This window comes from Hemiscyllium ocellatum, chromosome 4 (genome assembly GCF_020745735.1).
Source record: "Hemiscyllium ocellatum isolate sHemOce1 chromosome 4, sHemOce1.pat.X.cur, whole genome shotgun sequence".
NCBI lineage: Eukaryota > Metazoa > Chordata > Chondrichthyes > Orectolobiformes > Hemiscylliidae > Hemiscyllium > Hemiscyllium ocellatum.
Genome location: NC_083404.1, coordinates 103,797,540 through 103,820,851, shown reverse-complemented (window position 1 = coordinate 103,820,851; position 23,312 = coordinate 103,797,540). Strand labels below are relative to the sequence as shown.

Here is a 23,312-nt window from a genome sequence, read left to right as displayed (position 1 = left end):
GGAAGGAGTCATAGAGTCATAGAGATGTACATGACGGAAAGAGACCCTTCGGTCGGAGCTTTCCGACCAGATATGCCATCCCAATCTAGTCGTACCTGCCAGCACCCGGGCCATATCCCTCCAAAGCCTTCCTATTCATATAGCCATCCAGATGCCTTTTAAATGTTGCAATTGTACTAGCCTCCACCACTTCCTCTGGCAGCTCATTCCATACACGTGCCACCCTCTGTGTGAAAAAGGTGGCCCTTAGTTCTACTTTGATATCTTTTCCCTCTCACCCTAAACCTCTGCCATCTCGTGCTGGTCTCCCGCACCCCAGGGAAAAGACTTTGTCTATTTATCCTATCTATAGGCCTCATGATTTGATATCAATGATACAAATATCTCAGCAAGGGGCCCAGCAACCACTTCCCTAGCTTCCCACAGACCTGATCAGGTCCTGGGCATTTATCCACTTGTGTGCATTTCAAGGCATCCAGCATTCCTCCTGGAGGAATGTGAACAATTTTCAACAGGTCACCATCCATTTCCCTATATTCTATACTTCTCCATACATTCTATCCTTGTCCACAGTAAACACTGATGCAAAATACTCGTTTAGTATTGTGGCTCGACATAAAGGCTGCTGTGCTGATCATTGAGGGGCCCTATTCTCTCCCTAGTCACCCTTTCGTCCTTATAATGTATTTGTAAAAACCCTTTGGATTCTCCTTAACTCTGTCTGCCAAAGCTATCTCAGGTTCCCCTTTTTGTCCTCCTGATTTCCCGACTGTCTTTACACTCTTGTAAGGATTCACGCGAACTATCCTGTCTATACCTGACATGTGCTTCCTTCTTTTTCTTAACCAAAGCCTCATTTTCATAGGCTCTTTGGTAAACGGAAGCACCCCCCTTCTTGCCTGCATGGAGTGCTGAGCCAAGGATCTTAGTGCGCTGGGGCGTGGCTCTCCAGTAGCGGAGCCATCGAGACAAAGAGGTGAAAGGTTTTGCCGAATGTTGGCTGCCAAGCGCAAGGCATACTGGCCTTTGCCGACCTCCTGACGCCACGGCTCTGCGGCACCGCGAGCGGGCCGGAGCCCAGCATGTAACGGGCGACATGCGTGATTGTGGATCGAAAGCCCGACATCCTGGCCTCACTTGAGCTGCAGCTTTCTGACAAGGGTTGCCCTGTGGCTCACAGCACCTTGAAAACCGGCCTATTCGGGCATGTGATGTGGATAGCCAGCTTGCTGATGCTCACTTAGCACAGTGAGCAATGAGTCAATTTTATAACCTGAATGTCTTGAGCTCGAAATCTACAGGAGTTGTGATTGCAAGTCTTTTTGTCCCATCCAACTCTTCAGAGCTGGTGATGACAGTCTGCTTCAAGCGTGATTAGAACTGACGGCACCAGAACAAATGTGCTGCTGATTCGTTTAGCATCTGGGCCACAAATGGCCTTTATAAAATTTTTCGAAGGTTATGAACTCTCCATTCAGCTTGTGAGATTGTATGCCTGCAAAAGCTCCAGCTTGTTCTCCAGCATCCCTGCACTCCAATTCTGCTTTTGTGCCTCCCAAATTTAATTACTCGTTCACATATCACCAAAGTTTCACCAGGCAAAGTTGACATTCTTGGCACTCTCCCCACCTATCTCTGGTTTGTTGACATGTCTTCATTACTATAAATGGTTCTGAAAACCTTCAAAGGTGACTAAGTCTATGATCATTAGATCAAATATCACCTTCTCTCACTGTGTCAAATTTCGATTCCCTTACAGCATGGAAACAGGCCGAACAAGTCCACACCAATCCTCTGGAGAGTAACTCACCAAATCACATGCTGCTATGCTTACCCCTGACTAATGCACCTAACGCTATGGGCAATATAGCATGTCCAATTCACCTGACCTACACGTTTTTTTTTGGAATGTGAAAGGAAACTCTCATAGTCACCTGAGGTTAGAATTAAACCTGGGTCCCTTATGCTGCGAGGTAGCTATGCTAACCACAAAGCCACCATGCTTTCAATCTGTCCAGGGCTGAACTTTGCTGCACTTCTTTTTGTTAAATGAGATTATAAATATAGTTGTAATGCTGTCATTATCATGGAGCATTGGAACAGGAATGCGTATTCAGCCCCTCAAATCTGTTCCACAATTCAATCAGATTGTGACTGGTCAGTTTCTTAACTACATTTCTGTAAATTGATTCTATTACTTCTGATGAAGTATTTTATTGCATACAGATAGGAATAGCAGACAATATTACACAATGCAGTGAAACAGTCAATGAAAAATTCTTCATTTACATATTCTAATACATTCAGTGCTTTCATAATCTGTTCATTAGAAAGTTACACAGAAATGGTTAACATTTTTATTGTTATTTTATTTTGAAATGAAAACTCAAAACATTTAAATCTTCAACATTTATTATATTCTGGACTTTCATTAAACGTAATTCTTGGTCTTTAAAAATCTGGGCATTTGTCAAGTTGGACATATGAATGCACAAATTAAGAGATGGAGTATTGTATTTTGCATCAGTATCTATGGTGGAAAAGGATATGGAAGATATAGACTGTAGGGAAACATATTGGTGACATCTTGCAAAATGTCCATATTACAGAGGAGGAAGTGCTGGATGTCTTGAAACGGGCCAATGTGGATAATTCCCCAAGAACTGAAGTGAAGAGGGTGTTTGGTATGTTTTCCTTTATTGGTCAGAGTATTGAGTACAGGAGGTCATGTTGCGGCTGTACAGGACATTGGTTGGGCCACTGTTGGAATATTGCATGCAATTCTGGTCTCCTTCCTATCAGAAAGATGTTGTGAAATTTGAAAGAGTTCAGAAACGATTTGCAAGTATGTTGCCAGGGTTGGAGGATTTGAGCTATAGGGAGAGGCTGAACAGGCTGGGGCTGTTTTCCCTGGAGCGTCGGAGGCTGAGGGGTGACCTTACAGAGGTTTACAAAATTATGAGGGGCATGAATAGGTTAAATAGGTAAAGTCATTTTCCTGAGGTTGGGGAGTCCAGAGCTCGAGGGCATAGGTTTAGGATGAGAGGGGAAAGATATGAAAGAGACCCACGGGGCAATGTTTTCACACAGAGAGTGGTACGTGTATGGAATGAGCTGCCAGAGGAAGTGGTGGAGGCTAGTACAATTGCAATATTTAAAAGGCATCTGGATGGCTATATGAATAGGAAGGGTTTAGAGGGATATGGTCCGGGTGCTAGCAGGTGGGACTAGATTGGGTTGGGATATCTGGTCGGCATGGGCGAGGTGGACCGAATGGTCTGTTTCTGTGATGTACATCTCTATGACTCTTCAACTCTGATCTATCCATTAGTAACATTCTGGTTGGTCTGATTTTAATTCAGCTTCATAATCCTGCATACGCATGGCGATCTTTCATCTCCTTTTTCCAATTGTCACAAAGCTGTTCCTTCTGTTCCTTTTCTCAAGGATACTGTGTCCTTGGTTTCTTTTTCAGAGGGGACATAAACAGCTCCTGGTTCCAATCAGTCTGGTTTGGGACAGAGATGAAAAGGGGTTTGAGGCCTTTTGTTTATATGTAAACAAATGAGACTTCGGGACAAAGTGGTCACGCTTTAGAAGTGACCTGTATAATGAAAGGAGAGTGGTCAGCTCTCTCTCTGAGCAATTCAGTCCAGAACTAGTTAGAGGTTCAGCTGTGTGGGAACAGGTTGTGAAAAACTCTCTCTCCTTATGCCCTTCTAACTTCATTTTTACTGTTTTTGAGGGGGTTTGCTTATTGGGGCTGTTGTGTATATTCAGAATAGCTTAATTAGGTTTGGTTTGGATAGACTGAGTTCTGTTGGGGTTCTTCTGTTCTTTGTGTTTCATTGTATAATCTTGTGAATACATTTTTGTCTGTTTCAAAACCTGGTAGTCAACCTAGCTACCTCACTCCGGGTAATTTTCACTGTATACTTACAAAACAAAATTGTAAAGTTATGATCTGGGGCTGCCTGCTTAAGAATGTTTTGAGTGGTCTGGCCTAGTCCATAACACTATCAAGAATCCATTAATACCTTTTTCAGAAAACGTTCATAGATTCTGCCTCCACCACTTTTGAGGAAGAGAGCTACAAAGCGTCATGACAGCCCGTTAGGGAAAAAAATCTTTCTATCTCTGTCTTAAGAGGGCAACCCTTCATTTTTAAACAGTGATCATTAATTCCATATGAAGATTAAGAGAATAAATCAAATTGATTTGAGGTGAGAGGGAAAAACAATCTTTTATTACAGTTGAGCAAATAAATCCATCCTTAAATAAAACTTGAAAAATTGCAGCTGTATTACAGCCCTGGTGAATCGATCATCAAATCTGCTTTGAATCGATGGCACAAATCTTGAAGGGCATTATCAAGGTCGGTTTTAAGCAATTTATTGCGAAAGAAAGTAAACAAATGCAAGTAACTTTTCAGATAGACATTAATATGCTTATCGGTAACATTCATAGCATTTTGTGTTTGCTTATTCTTAAATGATATCTTTCAGTAGTCAAATAAATTCCACTGTTCATGTTTAGCATGTTCGTGGGCGGCACGGTGGCACAGTGGTTAGCACTGCTGCCTCACAGCGCCTGAGACTCGGGTTCATTTCCCGACTCAGGCGATTGACTGTGTGGAGTTTGCACATTCTCCCCGTGTCTGCGTGGGTTTCCTCCCACAGTCCAAAGATGTGCGGGTCAGGTGAATTGGTCATGCTAAATTGCCCGTATTGTTAGGTAAGGGGTAAATGTAGGGGTATGGGTGGGTTGCGCTTCGGCGGGTCGGTGTGGACTTGTTGGGCCGAAGGGCCTGTTTCCACACTGTAAGTAATCTAATCTAAAATGTTCAAATAATCAACTGATTAGCAGGGGTAGGTCCATATGGTTCCAAAGTAATAACCCAGACGTTGGAAATTTAGAAACTCTTTGTGTTAACCAAACTCGAAAAGCCCCAATGTACAAAATATTGCCCAGTGACCCTCATGGATTTCCACTATAAAGCTGATGGATCAGTTCTCTATCTGTCCCAATCAGTGGGGATGCCACACAAAATGAAGGAAACCCTTCTCACCGTGAAAACTGCACTTGGTCTCCAGCAGGTGTTTTTGTGGTTACGATGCTGTGCCGAGAAAAGATTCTGTGACAGGAAGATTAGTGAAGGGGATTTCTCTCCCTGTTTACTCTTTCACTTTTCATGCCAAGCTCAGAGTGGCAGTTAACCTCTTCAGAATCCGGATAATGCTGGCACTACTTATCCACTCTTACAAATGAACAATTATGTTTTCCACCAAACTTGAATTCAATGCCCTAGCTGCTATTAGGTGCTTCCACACAGTTGCTCTGTGGTTAGCACTGCACCACAGTACCAGGGACCCTGGTTTGATTCCAGTCTTGGGTGACAATCTGTGTTGAGTTTGAATGCTCTCCCTGAGTCTGCATGTGTCTCTGCCGAATGCTGTGGTTTCTTTCCACAGTGTAAAACTGTGCAGCTTGGATGGATTGGCCATGCCTGTAGTGTCCAGAGATATATAGATCTGGTGGATTAGTAATGGTAACTGTGGGGTTACAGGGATAGAGTGGGAATCTCTTAAGAGGGTTGTTGCAGACTTAATGGGCCAAATGGCCTTTATCTGTGCTATAGGGATTCTATGTTCAGCAGGAGATTTCCATGGCCATGACTACCTAAAGCAAACATATCATTGGGGTCCATTAGCAATGTTGGATGCTGCCAAAGCCCTTTTACTCCCCAGCTCTGTTGGGAGGTACAGTGGTGAATGCTTTAAGGAGGTTAGCTGGAGATGTGAGAACTCTGAATGCAGTGTTCTTGAGACGGCTGTGATTGGGAAGAAACTGTCGTGCACTTCCTTCTGGAATGTGTCTTTGGCAAGAGATGCAGTGACTTTTGTTGAGTTTAATCTTGAGCAACTGCACTGTCCAAAGCTCCCTAAGCTGGTGCAATAAAGTTTGGGACAGCGGTCTAAAGACCCCACTTTGAAAGGGCATGGACTGAAACTCACCTGGCATAACCCTCTAAGGGCTGGAACCCAAACAAATGCCCTTGGACTGTTTGCATCATGAGTTTGATAAGTGGCAACATCATCATGGGTAGGCACATATGCTTAGTGACTGGTGCTGGATGTTGGTTCTATGTGGGCACTGATCAGCAGGAAAGCAGAATGAATGATATCAAACAAAATGCTAAAGCTGGATCTGCAGCCCAGCCCAATGATTTAAGGAGATGAAGTTCTCTTAAATCTGATATCCACATCATCTATAATAGTAGCAGCTGCCAGCATCTTTAATTGTCTTTCTCTCTTTTCATAAGTGAGGCATAGTGAGCTAGTATGGCATCATTTTAGGAATGCTCTTGCTGCACAACAGTTACTATCTCATAGACAGAATGGCTGAATGTACATGAATTGTGATGCTGCTTAGATTATTTGTGGCCTCCACCAACTGAACACATACCTGGATTTCAAAGAGGTCAAAAGATAATGGACACAAGGACACCTAGGATTAGCCAAGGATAAGTCTCTGCCACATTTTAAGAGTCTTTCATCAGCCATTCCTCCGTGGAGACCATTGAAATGGCTCAGCGTGGAAATGAAGCAAGGTGAGATTTAAAGATCATTTGAAGCTAGATGTGTAAGGGCAAGAGAGAATAGTTTCTTATATTCAAGTCCGTTTGACATTTTCATTCTCCTTTAAAAGAGCATCTTGATTTCTGAAATGATTTAACTGCTTGGTTTTCTCTAGAATTGTGAAGCGAAGAACCGTGCTTAAGATCAAGAGAGAAAGGATCATTGCGTCTCCCGTCAGTTCAACGTGATGTGCTTCCCACTTGTCAAAATTGTCAAGGCTTTTCCAACTTCATCCCTAGTGCTGCTATGAAGCAGTTCACATATAATTGTTCTTCAAATTCTGTTTCAAGCAAAAAAAAAGTTACAATCATCTTGTTTACGTTCTGCCCAGGGTACTGTAATATTATAAAACTTTCAAACAGTCTATTTGAGAGAGAAGGACACTTCACATGCAGTCACACCCCATTTAAAATCGGATTTGGTAAAAAGGATTCAAGTTTTAATTTGACTGACTTCCATCTTTGGCAAAATAAAGTCATTTTTTGAGTTTGATTTATTGTCACACACCAAGATGCAATGAGAAGTGTTGTTTGTGTGCTATACAAGCAGTTGGTATTATACAAAGTGCATCAGGGCAGCAGAAGAGAGTGCAGAATACAGAGTCACAGCAACTGAGGAGGTGCAGAGAGAAAAAGAGATCAGAATTAACATTTGGGAGGTCCATTCAAAAGTCTGACAGCAGGTTGAAAGAAGCTGTTTTTGAATCTGTTTGTATATGTATTAAAACTTCTACATCTTCTACACAATGGTTATAAAATGTAATCACCATAAGGTTTGCTCAACCAATCATCGATTTCATGGGAATTAACTATATACTTGAGCAATTGATAGATTTGGCTGTGATGTGTCCGGCCAAACATTAATTAGGATCATATTTTAACATTTGCGCAGTTATTTCACCAATTTCACACAAAATTTGTGTACTCTTTTCTCAATGTTCAGTGTATCTTCACACAGATCTATATAGTGTGCTGAGAGATGCATAATTTGTATCGAAATTAATACCATTTTGGCATTTAGATTTCAAAAAATAGTGGCATATGGGAGTTGGTTACTTTTCTGAACGGTTTCTTTAAAAAAAAAATCAGTCTTTCCAAAAAGTGACTTATTCCAGTATGTTTCAAGGAACAGATGACTGCACACCCTGTGGTCTTAAAGGAAAAAGCTTTATACTGTGGTGCTTACTACAGGTTGAGTAAACATCTAAGTCATTTGGCTTGATTTCAGTTCAGAAAAATTCTGGATGGGTGAGCTTTTTTGTTAAGATCTCAGTTCAAAAGTAAGTTTTCACTTCAGCTCAAAGGATGGGAATTTTGAATTTAAAAATAGGCAGAAGCTTGGTTTTGCTGTGTGATTTAAAATGATGCAAAATGCTTCCTTTAGCTAGGTTTGCTTTTTTATTCCCCATTTTTTCTTTTGTGTAAAAACTTCTGTTGAAGAAAGTCTGCTGGCAGACGTGATTATGTCCATGATTAACTACCATGTTAAATAACTAACTAAAACAAAAGAAAAGATGGGGTGCTGCATTTTGGAAAGGCAAATCAGGGCAGGATTTATATACCTAATGGTAAAGCCCTGGGGAGTGTTGCTGAACAAAGAGACCTTGGAGTGCAGATTCATAGTTCCTTGCAAGTGGAGTCTTAGGTAGATAGGATAGTGAAGAAGAACATTGAGAATATGGGTGTTGGGAGGTCATGCTGTGGCTGTACAGGACATTGGTTAGGCCACTTTTGGAATACTGTGTGCAATTCTGGTCTCCCTCCTGTGAGAAGGATGCTGTGAAACTTGAAAGGATTCAGAAAAGATTTACAAGGATGTTGCCGGGGCTGGAGGATTTGACCTGCAGAGAGGGACTGAATAGGTTGGGGCTGTTTTCCCTGGAACTTTGGAGGCTGAGGGGTGACCTTATAGAGGTTTATAAGATCATGAGTGGCATGGGTAAGGTAAATAGAAGAAGTCTTTTCCCTGGGGTGGGGGAGTCCAGGACAAGACGGTGTAGATTTAGGATAAGAGGGGGGAAGATTTAAAAGGGACCCAAGGGAAAACATTTCATGCAGAGGGTGGTGCATTTATGTAATGAGCTGCCAGAGGAATTGATGGAGGCTGGTGTTAGAAGTTGAAGGTGTGAACTGTACTTTTAAGAGAGAATGAATGTTATTCTGAACTGAGAGATTACAAGCAACTATGTATATAGCTAGATGGCAATCCCAGAATTTACTGGAAAATTGAAAGTGTGTAACATTTGACTGTGAAATGGATACCTGAGTTTTGGTTGCTGTTTTGACAACACTTCAAATTTAACCAGTTTAAATTATGTCCCAGGATACTAAAACCCAATTGAGTTTGAATTTATTGTTTTGCCAACATTGAACCAAGTGTGACAATCTGATGTTGGGAATATAAAATGCTGACATTTTGAAAATTAGAGAGACAGCAACTGCCATCAAGAGAGACCCAAGAAATTAGGAAACACTCTCTGTCACAAGTACCTTTTCATAAGAACCATACTTCCAGTAAAAAGAAAGATGACTCAGGGGATCTTCAGCCAGGAGAAGACAGAGACCAAAGACAACAGCAGTTATATGGTTTTGAAATTAAGTTGATGTAATTTCAATAAGTGTCTTATTGGAAAAGCATATCGTTATAGAGTTAGAGGCAGGTAATAAGCAGTTCAGAGAAAGGAGGGCTTAAGAATTGTGAATAGTTGTTATTTAATGTTTACTTTTAGGGCTATAAAATAAATTGATGTTATTTTCTTCAAATTGTGGAATTTGGGAGTTCTCTGTCACTCATATTATAACTAATTACAGGGCGAGGTGAGTTTTTCTGGGTATTTGGTTTAATTAATAGAGGGGTTCACCACTATATCATAACACCAGTACAATTACAGCATTTAAAAGGCATCTGGCTGGGTATATGAATAGGAAGGATTTAGAGGGATGTGGGCCAAGTACTGGCAAATGGGACTTGATTGATTTAGAATATCTGGTCAGCATGAATTGGTTGGACTGAAGGGTCTTTCCCAACAGAAAATATAATCCTAAATTCATTCTTGCAAAATGTTGCTTAATAAGACAAGACCTCACTAATTAATTAACAGAAAGTAAGCAAAGCTCACACTGCAGAACCCTTCTGAACTAGCTTCACGAGAACTTATAGGTTTAAATGCATATTAAAAATGATTGAACTGTAGTAAAGACTCAAAAGGAACAAATAATTCTCAATGCTTAGACAATGAAACGGACTTCAAATAATGAGGCTACTGGGAACGTTAGTGCAATCAACAAAACTGCAGGGTTATTTCCTATTTTAAATGAAACATTCTCTTTGAGTTCCTCCCCTCCCAAGGAAAATCACCAGAGCCCAGAAGAGAGACATGGAGAGGGTGACCTTTGGCCAGGCCTCAGTTCACAGTGTTCTGCATCAAGCAGATTACACTTTAATGACTGCATTTCAAAGTCAACCATAAAGTTGCCTTCGCTTCTGACACAAGCATAGTGGGCTTCAAGGAATCATGCTGTTCAGAAGAGACCCTCCAGCCCATTGTGTCTACACTGACTATGAAAACTAAATCTACACTATTCCCGCTTTTGGCCAAAAGGGTGTAGGGTAGTGCAGTTGGCTAAATAACTGGCTTGCAATACAGAGTAATGTTAAAAGCATGGGTCAGTTCCTATACCAGCTGAGGTTACTGTAGAGGACTCGCCTCCTCAACCTCTCCCACCCACCCCCACCTGAGTTGTGGTGACCGTCAGGTTAAAACAGTTCCAGTTGTCTCTCTGTAATTAGAAAGTGGCCCTATGGTCTGGTAGGACTGGCAACTTGACTTTTACTCCCACTTTCTAGTAGTTGGCCCAGGGCCTTGAATTTTAAGTGCTCATACAAGCAACTTTAAAAAAGGCTTTAATACTTCCCTCCCAGGCAGTGGCATTCCAGATTCCCACCACTTGATGTGACAACCATTTTCCTCAAATCCCCGGTAAACCGCCTGCTTTCCACCTAAACATTGTGCCCCCTTTTTATAGGCCATTCAACTAGGGGGAACAGTTGCTTTCTATCTATCCTGTCCGTGCCCCTCATACACCTCAAATCAAGTCCCATCGCACCCTTCTTTACTCTGAAAGAAAACATTCCAAGTTTATCCATCCTCTCTTCACAGCTAAGCTTCTCCATCCCGGGCAACAACCTGGTAAATCTCCTCTGCAATCACATCCTTGCTTTAATATGGCGACCAGAACTGCATGCAGTATTCCAGCTGTGGCCTAACCAAAGTTCTCTACAGCTCCAACATAACCTCTCCGCTCTTATAATCTATGCCACAAATGATAGAGACAAGTGCCTTCTTAACTAGCCCATTAACTGGAACTGCCACCTTCAGGGATCTGTGGACAAACGCCCCAAAATCCCTATTGTTCTGAGCTTCCCAGCATCCTACCATTTTTTGAGTACTCCCTTGTCTTGCTACTGCTTCCAAAAGACACCACGTCAGGGTAAAACTCCATCTGGAACCAGTCTGCCCATCTGATCAATCCTGTAACCTCAGACCTTCTTCACTAAGTCAGCTTGCCAATCTTTGTGTCACCCAAATTTACTTTTCTCATTTCCACGTTGTCATCTATATCATTTACTGTGTATATCTTATAGACCTGAAGAAGGGTTACACCTGAAATGTTGACTTGTTCACCTTCTGCCTGGCTTTCTGTGTTCTTCCAGCCTCCTGCCTGTCTATTCCAGTCACACAAACAACATTCTATGATCACTTTCTGTCTCCTACCAGTCAGTGAAGTTTGGATATAGGTTGCCAAGTTATCTTAATTACATGTGTTTTTACCTCTTTATCAGTTTCCCATGGAATCTTGTTAAACGCTTTGTTGAAATCCATATAAATTGTACTATCATCTACAAACTTTATCATCTCCTGAAAAAATTCAATTAAATTTGTTTGCCAGGACCTCCCACTGACAAAGCCATGCTAACTACTTCTTATCAAACCTTTCCTCTCCAAGTGAAGATGAAATCTTTCCTTCAATTTTCCCCAATAATTTTCCTACACTGATGTGAGATTCACGAATATGTAATTCCCTGGTTTAGCTCTACCATCCTCTACTGACCAGACAGTGGATCGGAACCTGTGTCCTGATGTCAAATTGCTCAAGAATCTCACAGTCCTGCTTCTGGAATTCTGAACCTACACCCTCCTCCTCCAAAGTGAAGGCAGACACCCTACCAATGTCCTCTGGTTCCATGCACAAGATTGTCCCCTTGGTCCCGAACACCTTCTACTCTTTCTCCACTATGTTCATAAAATACCTCTCTAATCTTACCTACCAATGTTTCTCATGCTCCCTCTTTGCTCTCCTAGTTGCTTTTTGAAGATTTCCTCTGCACTTTCTACACAACAGTAGGGGGTCTGTCGATTTGAACTTGCTTCTAGCCAGCACCAAAGACCAAATGGAAAGGTGAAGGTAGAAAGTATCCACCTCTCCAGCTCACCACCTGATATCCAATCCTATTGGTTTCAATGGAGTATGTTGTGTGATGCTCACCACTACTAGCTTGGCAGGTTCCAGTATTTTGCTGCCACCCCCATTATTTTCTTGACTGTCTCTAAGGACATAATTGATTTCAAGTGGTACAGGAAACCTATTCATGAGTCGAACGAGAAGAAGGTCTTGTCTTAAACAAGATGTAGTTTACTGAATTTATTTTTTATTGACACATGAGATGTGAAGTCACTAACTGTACAAGCATTTATTGCCCATCCTTGAGATGGTGGTGAGCTGCATTCTTGAACTGTTGCAGTCCATCTGCTGTAGGTAGATCTACAACGCCAATGGAAGGGACTTCCAGGATACTGCCCAAGCAACAGTGAAGGAAAAGTGGTATAAATTCCAGTCAAGCTGGTGAGTGGCTTAGAGGGGAACCTGCAAATGTGGTGTTCCCATACGCCTGCTGCCCTTGTCCTTATAGGTGGGCGTGGTTGTGGGTTTGGAATGTACTGCCTAAGGATCTTTGGTGAACTTATGTAGTAAATCCTATACATAGTACAGATCGCTGCTTCTGAGTATTGGTGGTGGAGGCAGTGAATGCTTGTGGATGTGTTACCAATCAAATGGATTACTTTGTCCTGGATGGTGCAAAGCTTCTTGAGTATTGTTGGAGCTGCACTCGTCCAGGCAAGTGGAGAGTATTCCTCATACTCATGACTTGCATGATGATTGCCAAGCTTTGATGAGTTAAGTGGTGAGTTACTTGCTGCAGTATTCCTACTCCCTGATCTCCTCTTAGCCACTGTATTTATGTCACTAGTCCACTTGAATTTTAGTCATTCGTAACCCCTAAGATGTTGATAATGGAGGGTTGGGGGGGGGGGGTGTTGGGAGTTTGGTGTTGCTAGCACCACTGAATGTCAAGGGGCAGTGATTAGATTGGCGCTTATTGGAAATGGTCATTTTCTGGGGTTTATATGGTGCAAATGTTACTTACCACTTTTCAGCCCAAATCTGGATCTTGTATTTAGTAGCTCTCATGCAGCAAGATCTGGACAAGTTACATTAGTAAGTTAGACATTGTATTTGAGGCTATGAGGAATCATGAGATGACACGTCTGACCTCTTCAAGATCCAAAAACGTTCCCCCATTTCTCTGCCCAAGTCCTTATGTGGTTATCAAATTGGGTTTGTGCTTAATGCATTCTCCAACAATAACACATTCAGAACCTTTATATAACACAGCAGCGTAAAATACAGGCAGATGATGTAATAATACTCATTTTGTTACTGTCTGTAATCTTTTACTCCACCTTTCCACTATAAGTTCACCATCCTTGCTGGTGGTGTTGTCCATATAGCACAGAAAATATACCTTTTTTTGCAAACTTCCTTAGTTTTTGATTATCTCTGTCCATTACCAACCATATGAAAAACAAAATTACTCTTTATCTTATTAGACACAAGCTTTGGCAATTAGTTGCTGAGAAAAAAACAGTTCTGAAACAGTAAAAACGTCTTAGATACATCTTAGCAAGATCTATTTGCCTAGAAAATAAATAAAATGCTATTAAAATTTACCTCAGTCTTGTTTTGTTGTGATTTCCTTTAAAAAAATACATCACAGATTAGTTCAATAAAACTACAATTGATGTAGGACCTTACTCTTCTATTACATAATATTTGATATGACTGTGACAAAGGCGCCCTTGCCTTGTCTATTTTTGTCATTTATTCTTTTTTTAGGATCTATTGCTCATCCCTAATTTCCCTTGAAGCAGCTCAGCCATTTAAGAAGATAATTAAGAGTCTAACATATTGCTGTAGATTTGGCGACATATGTAGATTAGGCAAGAGCAGCAAAAAAAAATTAGTGAGCCAAATTGGGTTTTATGACAACTGATGATAGTCTTACGGTTAATGTCATTGAGAGTTAAAGTTTCCAGAATTGTTAATTGAATTCAAGTTCCATGAGTTGCTTGGTGGGTTTTGGAATCATTTTAATTGGTAATGGAGAACAAGGAAATGGCACAGCAACTAAACAATGACTTTAGTTCGGTCTTCACCAAAAACCCTTAAGAAGCGTCAGTACAGACTGCCAAAAGGCCTGGTTTGACTCTGCGGCAATTCTGTTATTCTTTGTTTGCAAAAAGGCGGTGGCCATTTCACATTTGTGTGCACATCTGGCTAAATCTGTTTCATGTGTCTGTTTACCAAAGATGCACTCAAAAACAAACATCGAATTAATGACCCTGTTTGCTCTTCCTGAAACTTATTGGTCTTCTAGTGCAAACAGCTGTCAAGAGTGAGATACAGCATTGAACTGTATATCACTCGCAGTAATTTCCAATTCGTCATGTTTTGGAAAGCACTGTCACAGAATATGCATTGAGTAACAAGGGCGCACTGAGAATATGCAGTGAGTAATTTCAGCCAGAGATAAGAAAAATTTCTTCAGGGTGGCGAACCTGAATAGATTGATTTCAAGGGGTTTCAAGGAGCAGGAGGACAGACCTGGAGTATGGTGTTGAGATACAGGATCAGCTATGGCCATGTTTAATGGCAGAGAAGGCTCAATATGTCAAAAGGTCTGCTCCTACTCCAATTTTCTGATTTATATTTCATCTGCCCTAATGTCACATCCTATATTTGGTTCGATACTGCACTGTGGAACATTTGATGGCATTCAGAACTTTCATCATTGCGGTATTTTTACTTTCAATTTTGTTCTGAAGTAAAGGACATCTGCCAAGATGTATTCCTATATATATCATACACCATAATATCATTGCTAAGTGATGTTTTGTATATTTAAACCTTCAGAGCTTCAGGGGGCTGTTGAGACAGCAGAGGATGTTACTAATGCAGAAACCGTACCACTTCAGGAATAAAAAAAAATGGACAAGGGGTCCTGCTACTCCTAGCCTTCTTCCTGCCTGCTATTAGGGCTGATGAATGGACTTTCTAGCCTCAAATAATGCTGATCTTGCTAACGCAGAACTTGCCGAGAGCATGCTCTATGCAATATAACCTGTATGCCTCTGAGTCTTTTTGGTCTATACATCATTGCATACCATGATCTGCTTGTACTATTTGCAAACAAAGCTTTTCACTGTACCTCGTTACACGTGACAATCAATCAATGGGAACTTTAGCACTTGGCTTTTTAGACCTTTTGTGCTGTAATGCTGAGTTGAGCTTCCCCTTGACAAAATATATATCTTGTGAGTCAATAAAACAACGTGGCATTCCTATGTTAACCATTGCGCCAATCCTGGTCACTGGCTGGAAGGCCCACACAAACCTAGCAGTTCCACTTTAACTCTGCTACCAAGGCATGCTGCTAAAATCCAAAACAAATGCCAAAACTGGAACCTAGGAGAAAGTGAGGACTGCAGATGCTGGAGATCAGAGCTGAAAATGTGGTGCTGGAAAAGTGCAGCAGGTCAGGCAACTTACCTCATTCCTGAAGAAAGGCTCATGCCCGAAACGTTGATTCTCCTGCTCCTTGGACGCTGCCTGATCTGCTCTGCTTTTCCAGCACCACATTTTCAAAACTGGAACCTAGCCAATATACCTCAAAGCATTCAGCCAATAACCTCTGATACCTTTGCCAAACAAAAATTGAGCAATGCCAGTTTTGAAATGGCCGCGACAATAAGGTGGGGGGGGACAGTTCCTGATTTCCACAACTCCTTCTGTGAAGTGGTTGTAATATCACAGAGACCTGAGCTCTCATTTAAAAATATTCCATTTTGTACAGGAGTGTCTGTCAACTCCTTTAATTATCATAACTGAAACAGTTAGATTATCTCTTAATCATCTCTGTTCAGGGGATCTAAACCTAGTCTCTGCAATGTGTCCTCATAATTGAACTGTTTTAGCTCTGCATAATTCTCATATATGTAAACACTATACTCCCCACTATGCTCCTTCCTTTTATATTCATATTTTTAGAAATTTATTTTAATGGTCATTTTATTTATGAATGGAGGCATAAAGGAAGGTACAGCGTTTATTCTTAATGCTTTAATTTAACTTGCTGATGAGGGACGAGAATGCAAGTACGATTCTTACATTGAGTTTAATGGGACAATCTGATCCACTTAAGTTTCACTGAAAGATCCACTTTCAAGAACGCGACTTCAATTTTAAGCCAGGAATTGCCACTGCCCAGAGTTTTATCCAGCTATAAATGTAATTACCACAGCCTTGTTTCTTTTGGGAGTGAGCTGGATCAGCATTTATTGCCTATCCCTAAATGTCCAAGAGTGGGTAATAGTGAGCTGCCTTCTTGAATTGCTGCAATCTTCAGAGTGTAGGAAATTCTAAAATTTTGACCCACTGACACTAAAGGAACATTTTTCCAAGTCAGATTGGTGAGTGGTTTGGAGAGGAACGTGGAGGTAATGTTTCCTGTATCTGGTACTCTTCTTGTTTTAGATGGAAGTGGTCATGGGTTTGGAAGTTGCTGTCTGAGGACCCTCGGTGAGTTATACCAATGCATCACATTGATGGCACACGCTGCTGCCACGGAGTGAAGTACGTAAGTGTGGAAGTTGGTGATGGGATACCAATAAATTGGGCTGATTTAACCAATATGGTTTTGAGTGTCTTTAACATTGTTAGAGCTGAACCCATCCAGATAAATGGGGGTTGAAGGGCAGGTGGTTGGGGAGGAGTAGAGAGCAAGAGAGAATGGAAAGCAGGGTGGTGGTAAATTCTATCATACTCCTGATGGACAGTGTAAATGTTGAACAGGCTTTAAGAGTCAGGAGCTGAGTTATGCACTGCAGGATTCCTGATCTCTGACCTGTTCTTTTTTGGGGTCACAATATTTAAATGGCTAGTCCAATTCAGTTTCTGGTTAATGGTAACCCTGGGATGTTGATAGTAGGGGATTTGGAATCGTAATACCACTTAATGGTGAGAAGCAACAGTTAGATTCTTTAATTAGCTGGAGATGGCCATTATTTGGCTTGTGTAGTGTGAATGTTACTTTCCACTTGTCAGCCCAAACTGTGATGTTGTCCAGGTCTTGTTGCATTTGAATTTGGATCGTTTCAGTGTCTGATGAGCCACAAATTGTGCTGAACATTGTTCAACCATCAGCAACAGCCCCACTTTTAACTTTATGAAGGAGGGAAGGCCATCTGGTCCCCTTGAGAAAAAAGCCAACATGGCCATTTATTTTAATGGTCCCATTTCTGTTTTCATTCATGGGATGTGAGCGTCAATGGCTAGGCCAATATTTTTTGACCCGAGGTCAGTCAACCACATTACTGGGTCTGAAGTCACATGTCTGGCAGACAAAATGGGAAAGGACTTTTTCCTTCCCTGAAAGGAATTAGTGAACCAGCTGGGATTTTATGACAATTGACAGTAGTTGCATGGTAGCCATTTGGTTACCATTTATTGACTTATGTACATGGGCCATTCACAAGCCCATTGCTCACTCACTGCTTCTAGTTTCTCATCAATGATTGAACTTGTTGCCAACAGTAACAACAGAATGGAATTACTGGTAAATCCGAGAGCTCAAACTCATAACCCATGTTTGGGATTCAAGTACTCTACTGCTCATCTCCTGCAATCCCTATCCTTTTGGAATTAAATTACCAGTGGTCCCAAACTAAAATATTTGCAAATTGCTGTCCTACCTCAGACTGTACATGGTCCAAGATATTGTGAGATTTAATAAAGCAGGGATATGCAGATTTTGCTGTGTCTGTTTAAAGGAAAAAAAAAGATTGTGAATTAGAATTTAACTTCTCCAAAAGTCTGTTTTGAAATAAAACCTTTCCAAGGGTGGTCTGTACGAAATATCACTTACGTAGCACAGCTGCAAACACCAGCAAAGTCACAAGTAAGGCAGCAACCACTCCTCCAAGGAACCACCTGTTCAACAAGAAACACATCACACTGATGGTCAAAGAGCAAGTCACAAACCTCACGGTCAAAATCCACCTTCAGAAATCTCAGAATTACCATACCTTGCAAACACGGCGACACATATTGAGAGGACCAAAATGATCAGATGAAAAAAGAAATTCTTGACAGTCATAAAATCTGAAATAGAGCCAGTAAACACTTTCAGTGGTACAGGTAGTAGAGGAGGTTTCAATTGCAAAGAAGTGCTCATCTAAATGTAGCATGAAAAGTTATTCAACATAGCTATTAATTATGGAGATCAAACTGTATTTCACAAAGTTTATAAAGGCATCTTCCCATCTCAAATTCCATGTCCATCAGGTTCTTGATTTCATTCTTGTTGTCAGTATTAAGTATGTAACTCAGGCAAATGAGAAGACATATAAAAATCAAACACACAATGTATCGGTCATTTTTGTAACTTTCAGCATCGTCTTTATCTTTACAACAGAAATCTCACTATTGTGAGAATAACAGTGTAAGCCGAGTTTCAGTCCACAAACAGGTGTGTTAATTTTTCTTACATACAGAACACAAAGGAAACACTCCCATTAGGGTCTGAAGAAAACCTCTCACCCTTGCTAGTTGTCAGTAGAAGGATTAAAAGTAACTGCTTCCAAATTCGGACAAGAGTCGAGATTACTTTGATAGAAGTAACTGAATTTTGTGGTTTGATTTTATAATATAACTATATTTCACTCATTGATTTTTTGCTGGAGAAACACTGTTGCTATGCACATTGGGATTATTTAATGTTTCTGAGTAGATTAAAGGTCTCACTGCACCTCCAACTCATTGATTAGCACAGTCAATAGTCACTCCCTTTAAAACAAGTCAGAGTGAATGATACAGAAAGGTCTCTCAAAAGGAAGGTGGCAGGTAGGTGCCCACACCCTCTGAAAGATTAACTTTCAGGTTACTGTTGCAACCAAAGAGGAGCAAAAATAAATCTTAGGGGCATTAAGACCATCAGAAAATAGAAAGATGGTAATTTTCCGGATTGGATTACAAAGAGAATGCTTACTCTCTAATGGGTTTGGAAAGGTGGTTCATTGTGAATGATGGAGAAAGTGAGGACTGCGGATGCTGGAGAACAGCGTCCGGAGTGTGGTGCTGGAAAAGTACAGCAGGTCAGGCACCATCTGAGGAGCCGGAGAATTAACATTTCGAGCATGAGGCCTTCATCAGGAATGGGGCTTAAGCCTGAAACATTGATTCTCCTCCTTCTCGGATGCTGCCAGGCCTACTGTGCTTTGCCAGCACCACACTCTCGACTCATTGTGAGGGTGCCCAACATCAGGCGGCAAATTGTGGCACCTCTTAAGATTCCTTCCAAGAAATCACAACACAAATAAAGTCATAGAGTCATAGAGATGGACAGCATGGAAACAGACCCTTCGGTCCAACTCATCCATGCTGACCAGATATGCCATCCCAATCTAGTCCCACCTGCCAGCACCCGGGCCATATCCCTCCAAAGCCTTCCTATTCATATACCCATCCAGATGCCTTTTAAATGTTGCAATTGTACTAGCCTCCACCACTTCCTCTGGCAGCTCATTCCATACACGTACCGCCCTCTGCGCAAAGAATTTGCCCCTTAGTTCTCTTTTATATCATTCCCTTCTCACCCTAAACCTCTGCCCTCTGGTCCTGGACTCCCCTACCCCAGGGAAGAGACTTTTTCTATTTATCAAATCCATACGCCTCATGATTTTATAAACCTCTATAAGGTCACCCCTCAGCCTCCGATGTTCCAGGGAAAAAAGCCCTCGTCTATTCAACCTCTCCCTCTAGCTCAAATCCTCTAACCCTGGCAACATCCTTGTAAATCTTTTCTGAACCCTTTCAAGTTTCACAACATCCTTGTTCCCGCTCTTTTTTTTTAATTTCAAAAATATACTTTATTCATAAAATATTTTGATGATCTATACAAGTGGACATGTGATGCATATGTAAACATTCCATTTCTTTGCATACCGAAACAGAGAAATCGTTCCTATTTACAGGTCTGTACAATTACATTTTTTAGCTGAGGCGTCAGCAGAGCCCAAATGACTGCATGGGCCCCCTGATCTTCTTTAGGCAGACAGATGTTACACGGTGGTCTTTCCCCACTGCGCCTTGGTGGCAGTTGCCCCAAGCTTCAGCGTGTCCCTCAACACGTAGTCCTGGACCTTGGAATGTGCCAGTCTGCAACACTCAGTCGGGGTCAACTCCTTCAGCTGGAAGATCAACAGGTTTCGGACCACCCAGAGAGCGTCCTTCACCGAGTTGATGATCCTCCAGGCACAGTTGATGTTTGTCTCGGTGTGTGTCCTGGGGAACAGGCCGTAGAGCACGGAGTCTCACGTCACGGCGCTGCTCGGGACGAATCTCGACAAACACCACTGCATTCCTCTCCAGACTTCCTCTGCATAGGCACATTCCAGAAGGAGGTGTGTGACAGTCTTGCTCCCCACGTAACCGCTTCGAGGGCAGCGTGCGGTGCGGCTGAGAGTCCGGGCGTGCATAAAGGATCTCACAGGCAGAGCCCTTCTCACCACCAGCCAAGCCATGTCTTGGTGCTTGTTGGAAAGTTCTGGCGATGAGGCATTCTGCCAAATGGCTTTGACAGTCTGCTCAGGGAACCACTCGATAGGATCCGCCCTCTCCTTTTCCCGAAGGGTCTCAAGGACACTACGTGCTGACCACTTCCTGATGGACTTGTGGTCAAAGCTGTTTATCTTCATACACTTCTCCATGAAGGACAGGTCATACGGAATGGTCCAACTACTTGGACCGTTCCGCGGCAGCGAGGCCAGGCCCATTCTTCGCAACACCGGGGACAGGTAGAACCTCAGTACGTAGTGACACTTGGTGTTTGCATACCGGGGATCCATGCACAGCTTGATGCAGCCACACACAAAGGTGGCCATCAGGGTGAGAGTGGCATTGGGTGTATTTTTTCCCCCGTTGCCCAGATCTTTGTACAGCGAGTCCCTTCAGACCCGGTCCATCTTTGAACCCCATATAAACTGGAAGATGACCCGGGTGACTGCAGCGGCGCAGGTTCTGGGAATAGGCCGGACCTGTGCCACATATAAACAGCAATGACAGTGCCTCACACCTGATGACCAGGTTTTTCCCGTGATGGAGAGCGACCGTAGCTTCCATCTGCCCAGTTTCTGCCTCACTTTGCTGATACGTTCCACTCAAGACTTGGCGCCGCCCCAGCCCCCCCGAACCAAATACCCAGCACCTTCAGGTGGTTGGTCCTGACAGTGAAGGGGATCGAGGATTGGTCAGCCCATTTCCCGAAGAGCATGGCCTTGCTCTTGCCTCGATTTACCTTGGCCCCCGAGGCCCTTTCGAACTGGTCACAAATGCACATGAGTCTGCACACGGACAGTGGATCAGAGCAGAAAATGGCGACGTCATCCATTTACAGGGAGGCCTTAACCTGCAGGCCCCTGCTGCCAGGAATAGTTACCCCTCTCAGGCTCGCATCCTTCCTGATTGGACTCAGCAAATGGCTCTATGCAGCACACAAACAAGGCAGGAGAGAGAGGGCAGCCCTGCCTGACTCCAGATCTGACTGGGAAGCTATATGATTCCCACCCATTGATTGAGACTGCACTGACGATGTTGGTGTAGCGCAGTCTGACCCAATTGCAGATTCCCTCCCAAAGCCCATTTTGGAGAGAACATCTCTCATATACCTGTGTGATATCCTGTCAAAGGCTTTCTCTTGGTCCAGGCTGATCAGGCAGGTGTCCAACCCTCTGTCCTGCACGTAGGCGATCGTATCCCTGAGGAGTGCGAGACTCTCAGCGATCTTCCTGCCCGGCACAGCACAGGTTTGGTCAGGGTGAATCACCGACCCCAGAGCAGACCTGACCCAGTTGCCGATTATCTTTGACAGAATTTTGTAATCCGCATTCAACAGTGAGATTGGTCTCCAGTTTTTGAGTTCCTCCCTCTCCCCCTTCCGTTTGTAGATGAGGGTGATGATGCTTTTCCTCATGGATTCGCTCATGGTACCCGCCTGAAGCATACTGACATACACCTCCAGCAGGTCCTGGCCAATCAAGTCCCACAGAGCGGAATAGAGCTCGACCGGTAAGCCGTCGCTTCTGGGAGTTTTATTCTTTTCTAAGGACTCGGGGGCCTTGGTCAGCTCGTCCAGAGATAGCGGCTGGTCTAGCCTCTCGCGTGTTCTGTCGTCTAAGACCTCCGTGACAGACGACAGGAACGACTGGGAGGCCGCGCTGTCGGTCGGCTTCGCGTCATACAGACTGGCATAGAAGGATTTACTGATCCTCATGACGTCAGCCTGAGATGACGTTATCGAGCCGTCTTCTTCCTTCAGGCTGCTGAGCACGGAGCTCTCTTTGTGCACCTTCTGGAAGAAGAAACATGAACACGTCTCGTCCTGCTCCACCGAGCGGACCCTGGACCAGAAGATTATCTTGGAAGCCTCCGAGGCAAAGAGCGAGGCTTGCTGGCCCTTCACCTCCTTGAGGTCCTCTGTGACATCGACCCCCATCGTCTGCAGCAGGAGCAGGTTCTGCATACTTTCCTGGAGCTGGGACAGGTTTTCCCGCCTCTCTCTCGCCTCCTGAATACCTTTGAGGATGAAGAACCTCTTGATGTTCCCTTTAACTGTTTCCCACCAGTCCGCTGGGGACTCAAAGAGGGGCTTCACGGTTCTCCAACCTGCGTAATCCCTCTTGAGCTCCTCAATGTTTCCCGGGGTCAACAGCTTAGTGTTCAGCTTCCACGTTCCCTTACCCGCCCGCTGCTCGTCCTGTAGGTGACAGTCGGCCAGCAGGAGGCAGTGGTCAGAGAAGAACACCGGCTTGACGTCGGTGGATCTGACCGAGAGCATTCGGGACACAAACAGGTAATCTATCCTTGAGCGGATAGACCCGTCTGCCCGTGACCAGGTGTATCTACGCTGCGCTCCGTCTGCAGGGGTGCTGAAGACGTTGTGCAGCTTGGCATCTTTTACCCCGTCCATCAGGGCTCTGGACATGGCCTCCAGTTTACTGTCCTCCCCACTGGATCATCCATCTGCATTAATGATACAGTTGAAGTCTCCGGTCAGAATGACCGGCCTGGACGTAGCCAGCAACAGTGGAAGCTGCTGCAGAACGGCCAACCGTTCACTCTTACCCACTGGGGCGTACACAATAATCAGTCTCAGCGGAGCATTCTTGTACATAATGTCGGTGACAAGGAGGCGCCCGCCCACCACCTCCTTAACCTCGGA

At 43.1% G+C, this 23,312-nt stretch overlaps 1 protein-coding gene across 2 annotated transcripts in view; it reads right to left on the bottom strand.

Moving 5' to 3' along the window:
* Positions 1-4,209: 4,209 nt before the first annotated feature.
* Positions 4,210-23,312, bottom strand: part of tmem71 (transmembrane protein 71) — a 55,281-nt gene continuing 36,178 nt past the window's right edge. Inside the window, exons 7-12 of one of the 2 annotated variants that reach the window (XR_009644623.1) lie at positions 18,121-18,196; positions 17,961-18,025; positions 17,788-17,855; positions 13,709-13,733; positions 13,125-13,178; positions 4,210-6,918 (exon numbers count right to left, since the gene is read on the bottom strand). Coding sequence is in view for 1 of the 2 variants with exons in the window: in XM_060823711.1 (XP_060679694.1) it covers positions 13,710-13,733; positions 17,788-17,855; positions 17,961-18,025; positions 18,121-18,196 (233 nt within the window). In the remaining variant the exon portion in view is untranslated. The remainder of the gene's footprint in view (positions 6,919-13,124; positions 13,179-13,708; positions 13,734-17,787; positions 17,856-17,960; positions 18,026-18,120; positions 18,197-23,312) is intronic. The other variant, XM_060823711.1, reaches the window with a different exon arrangement.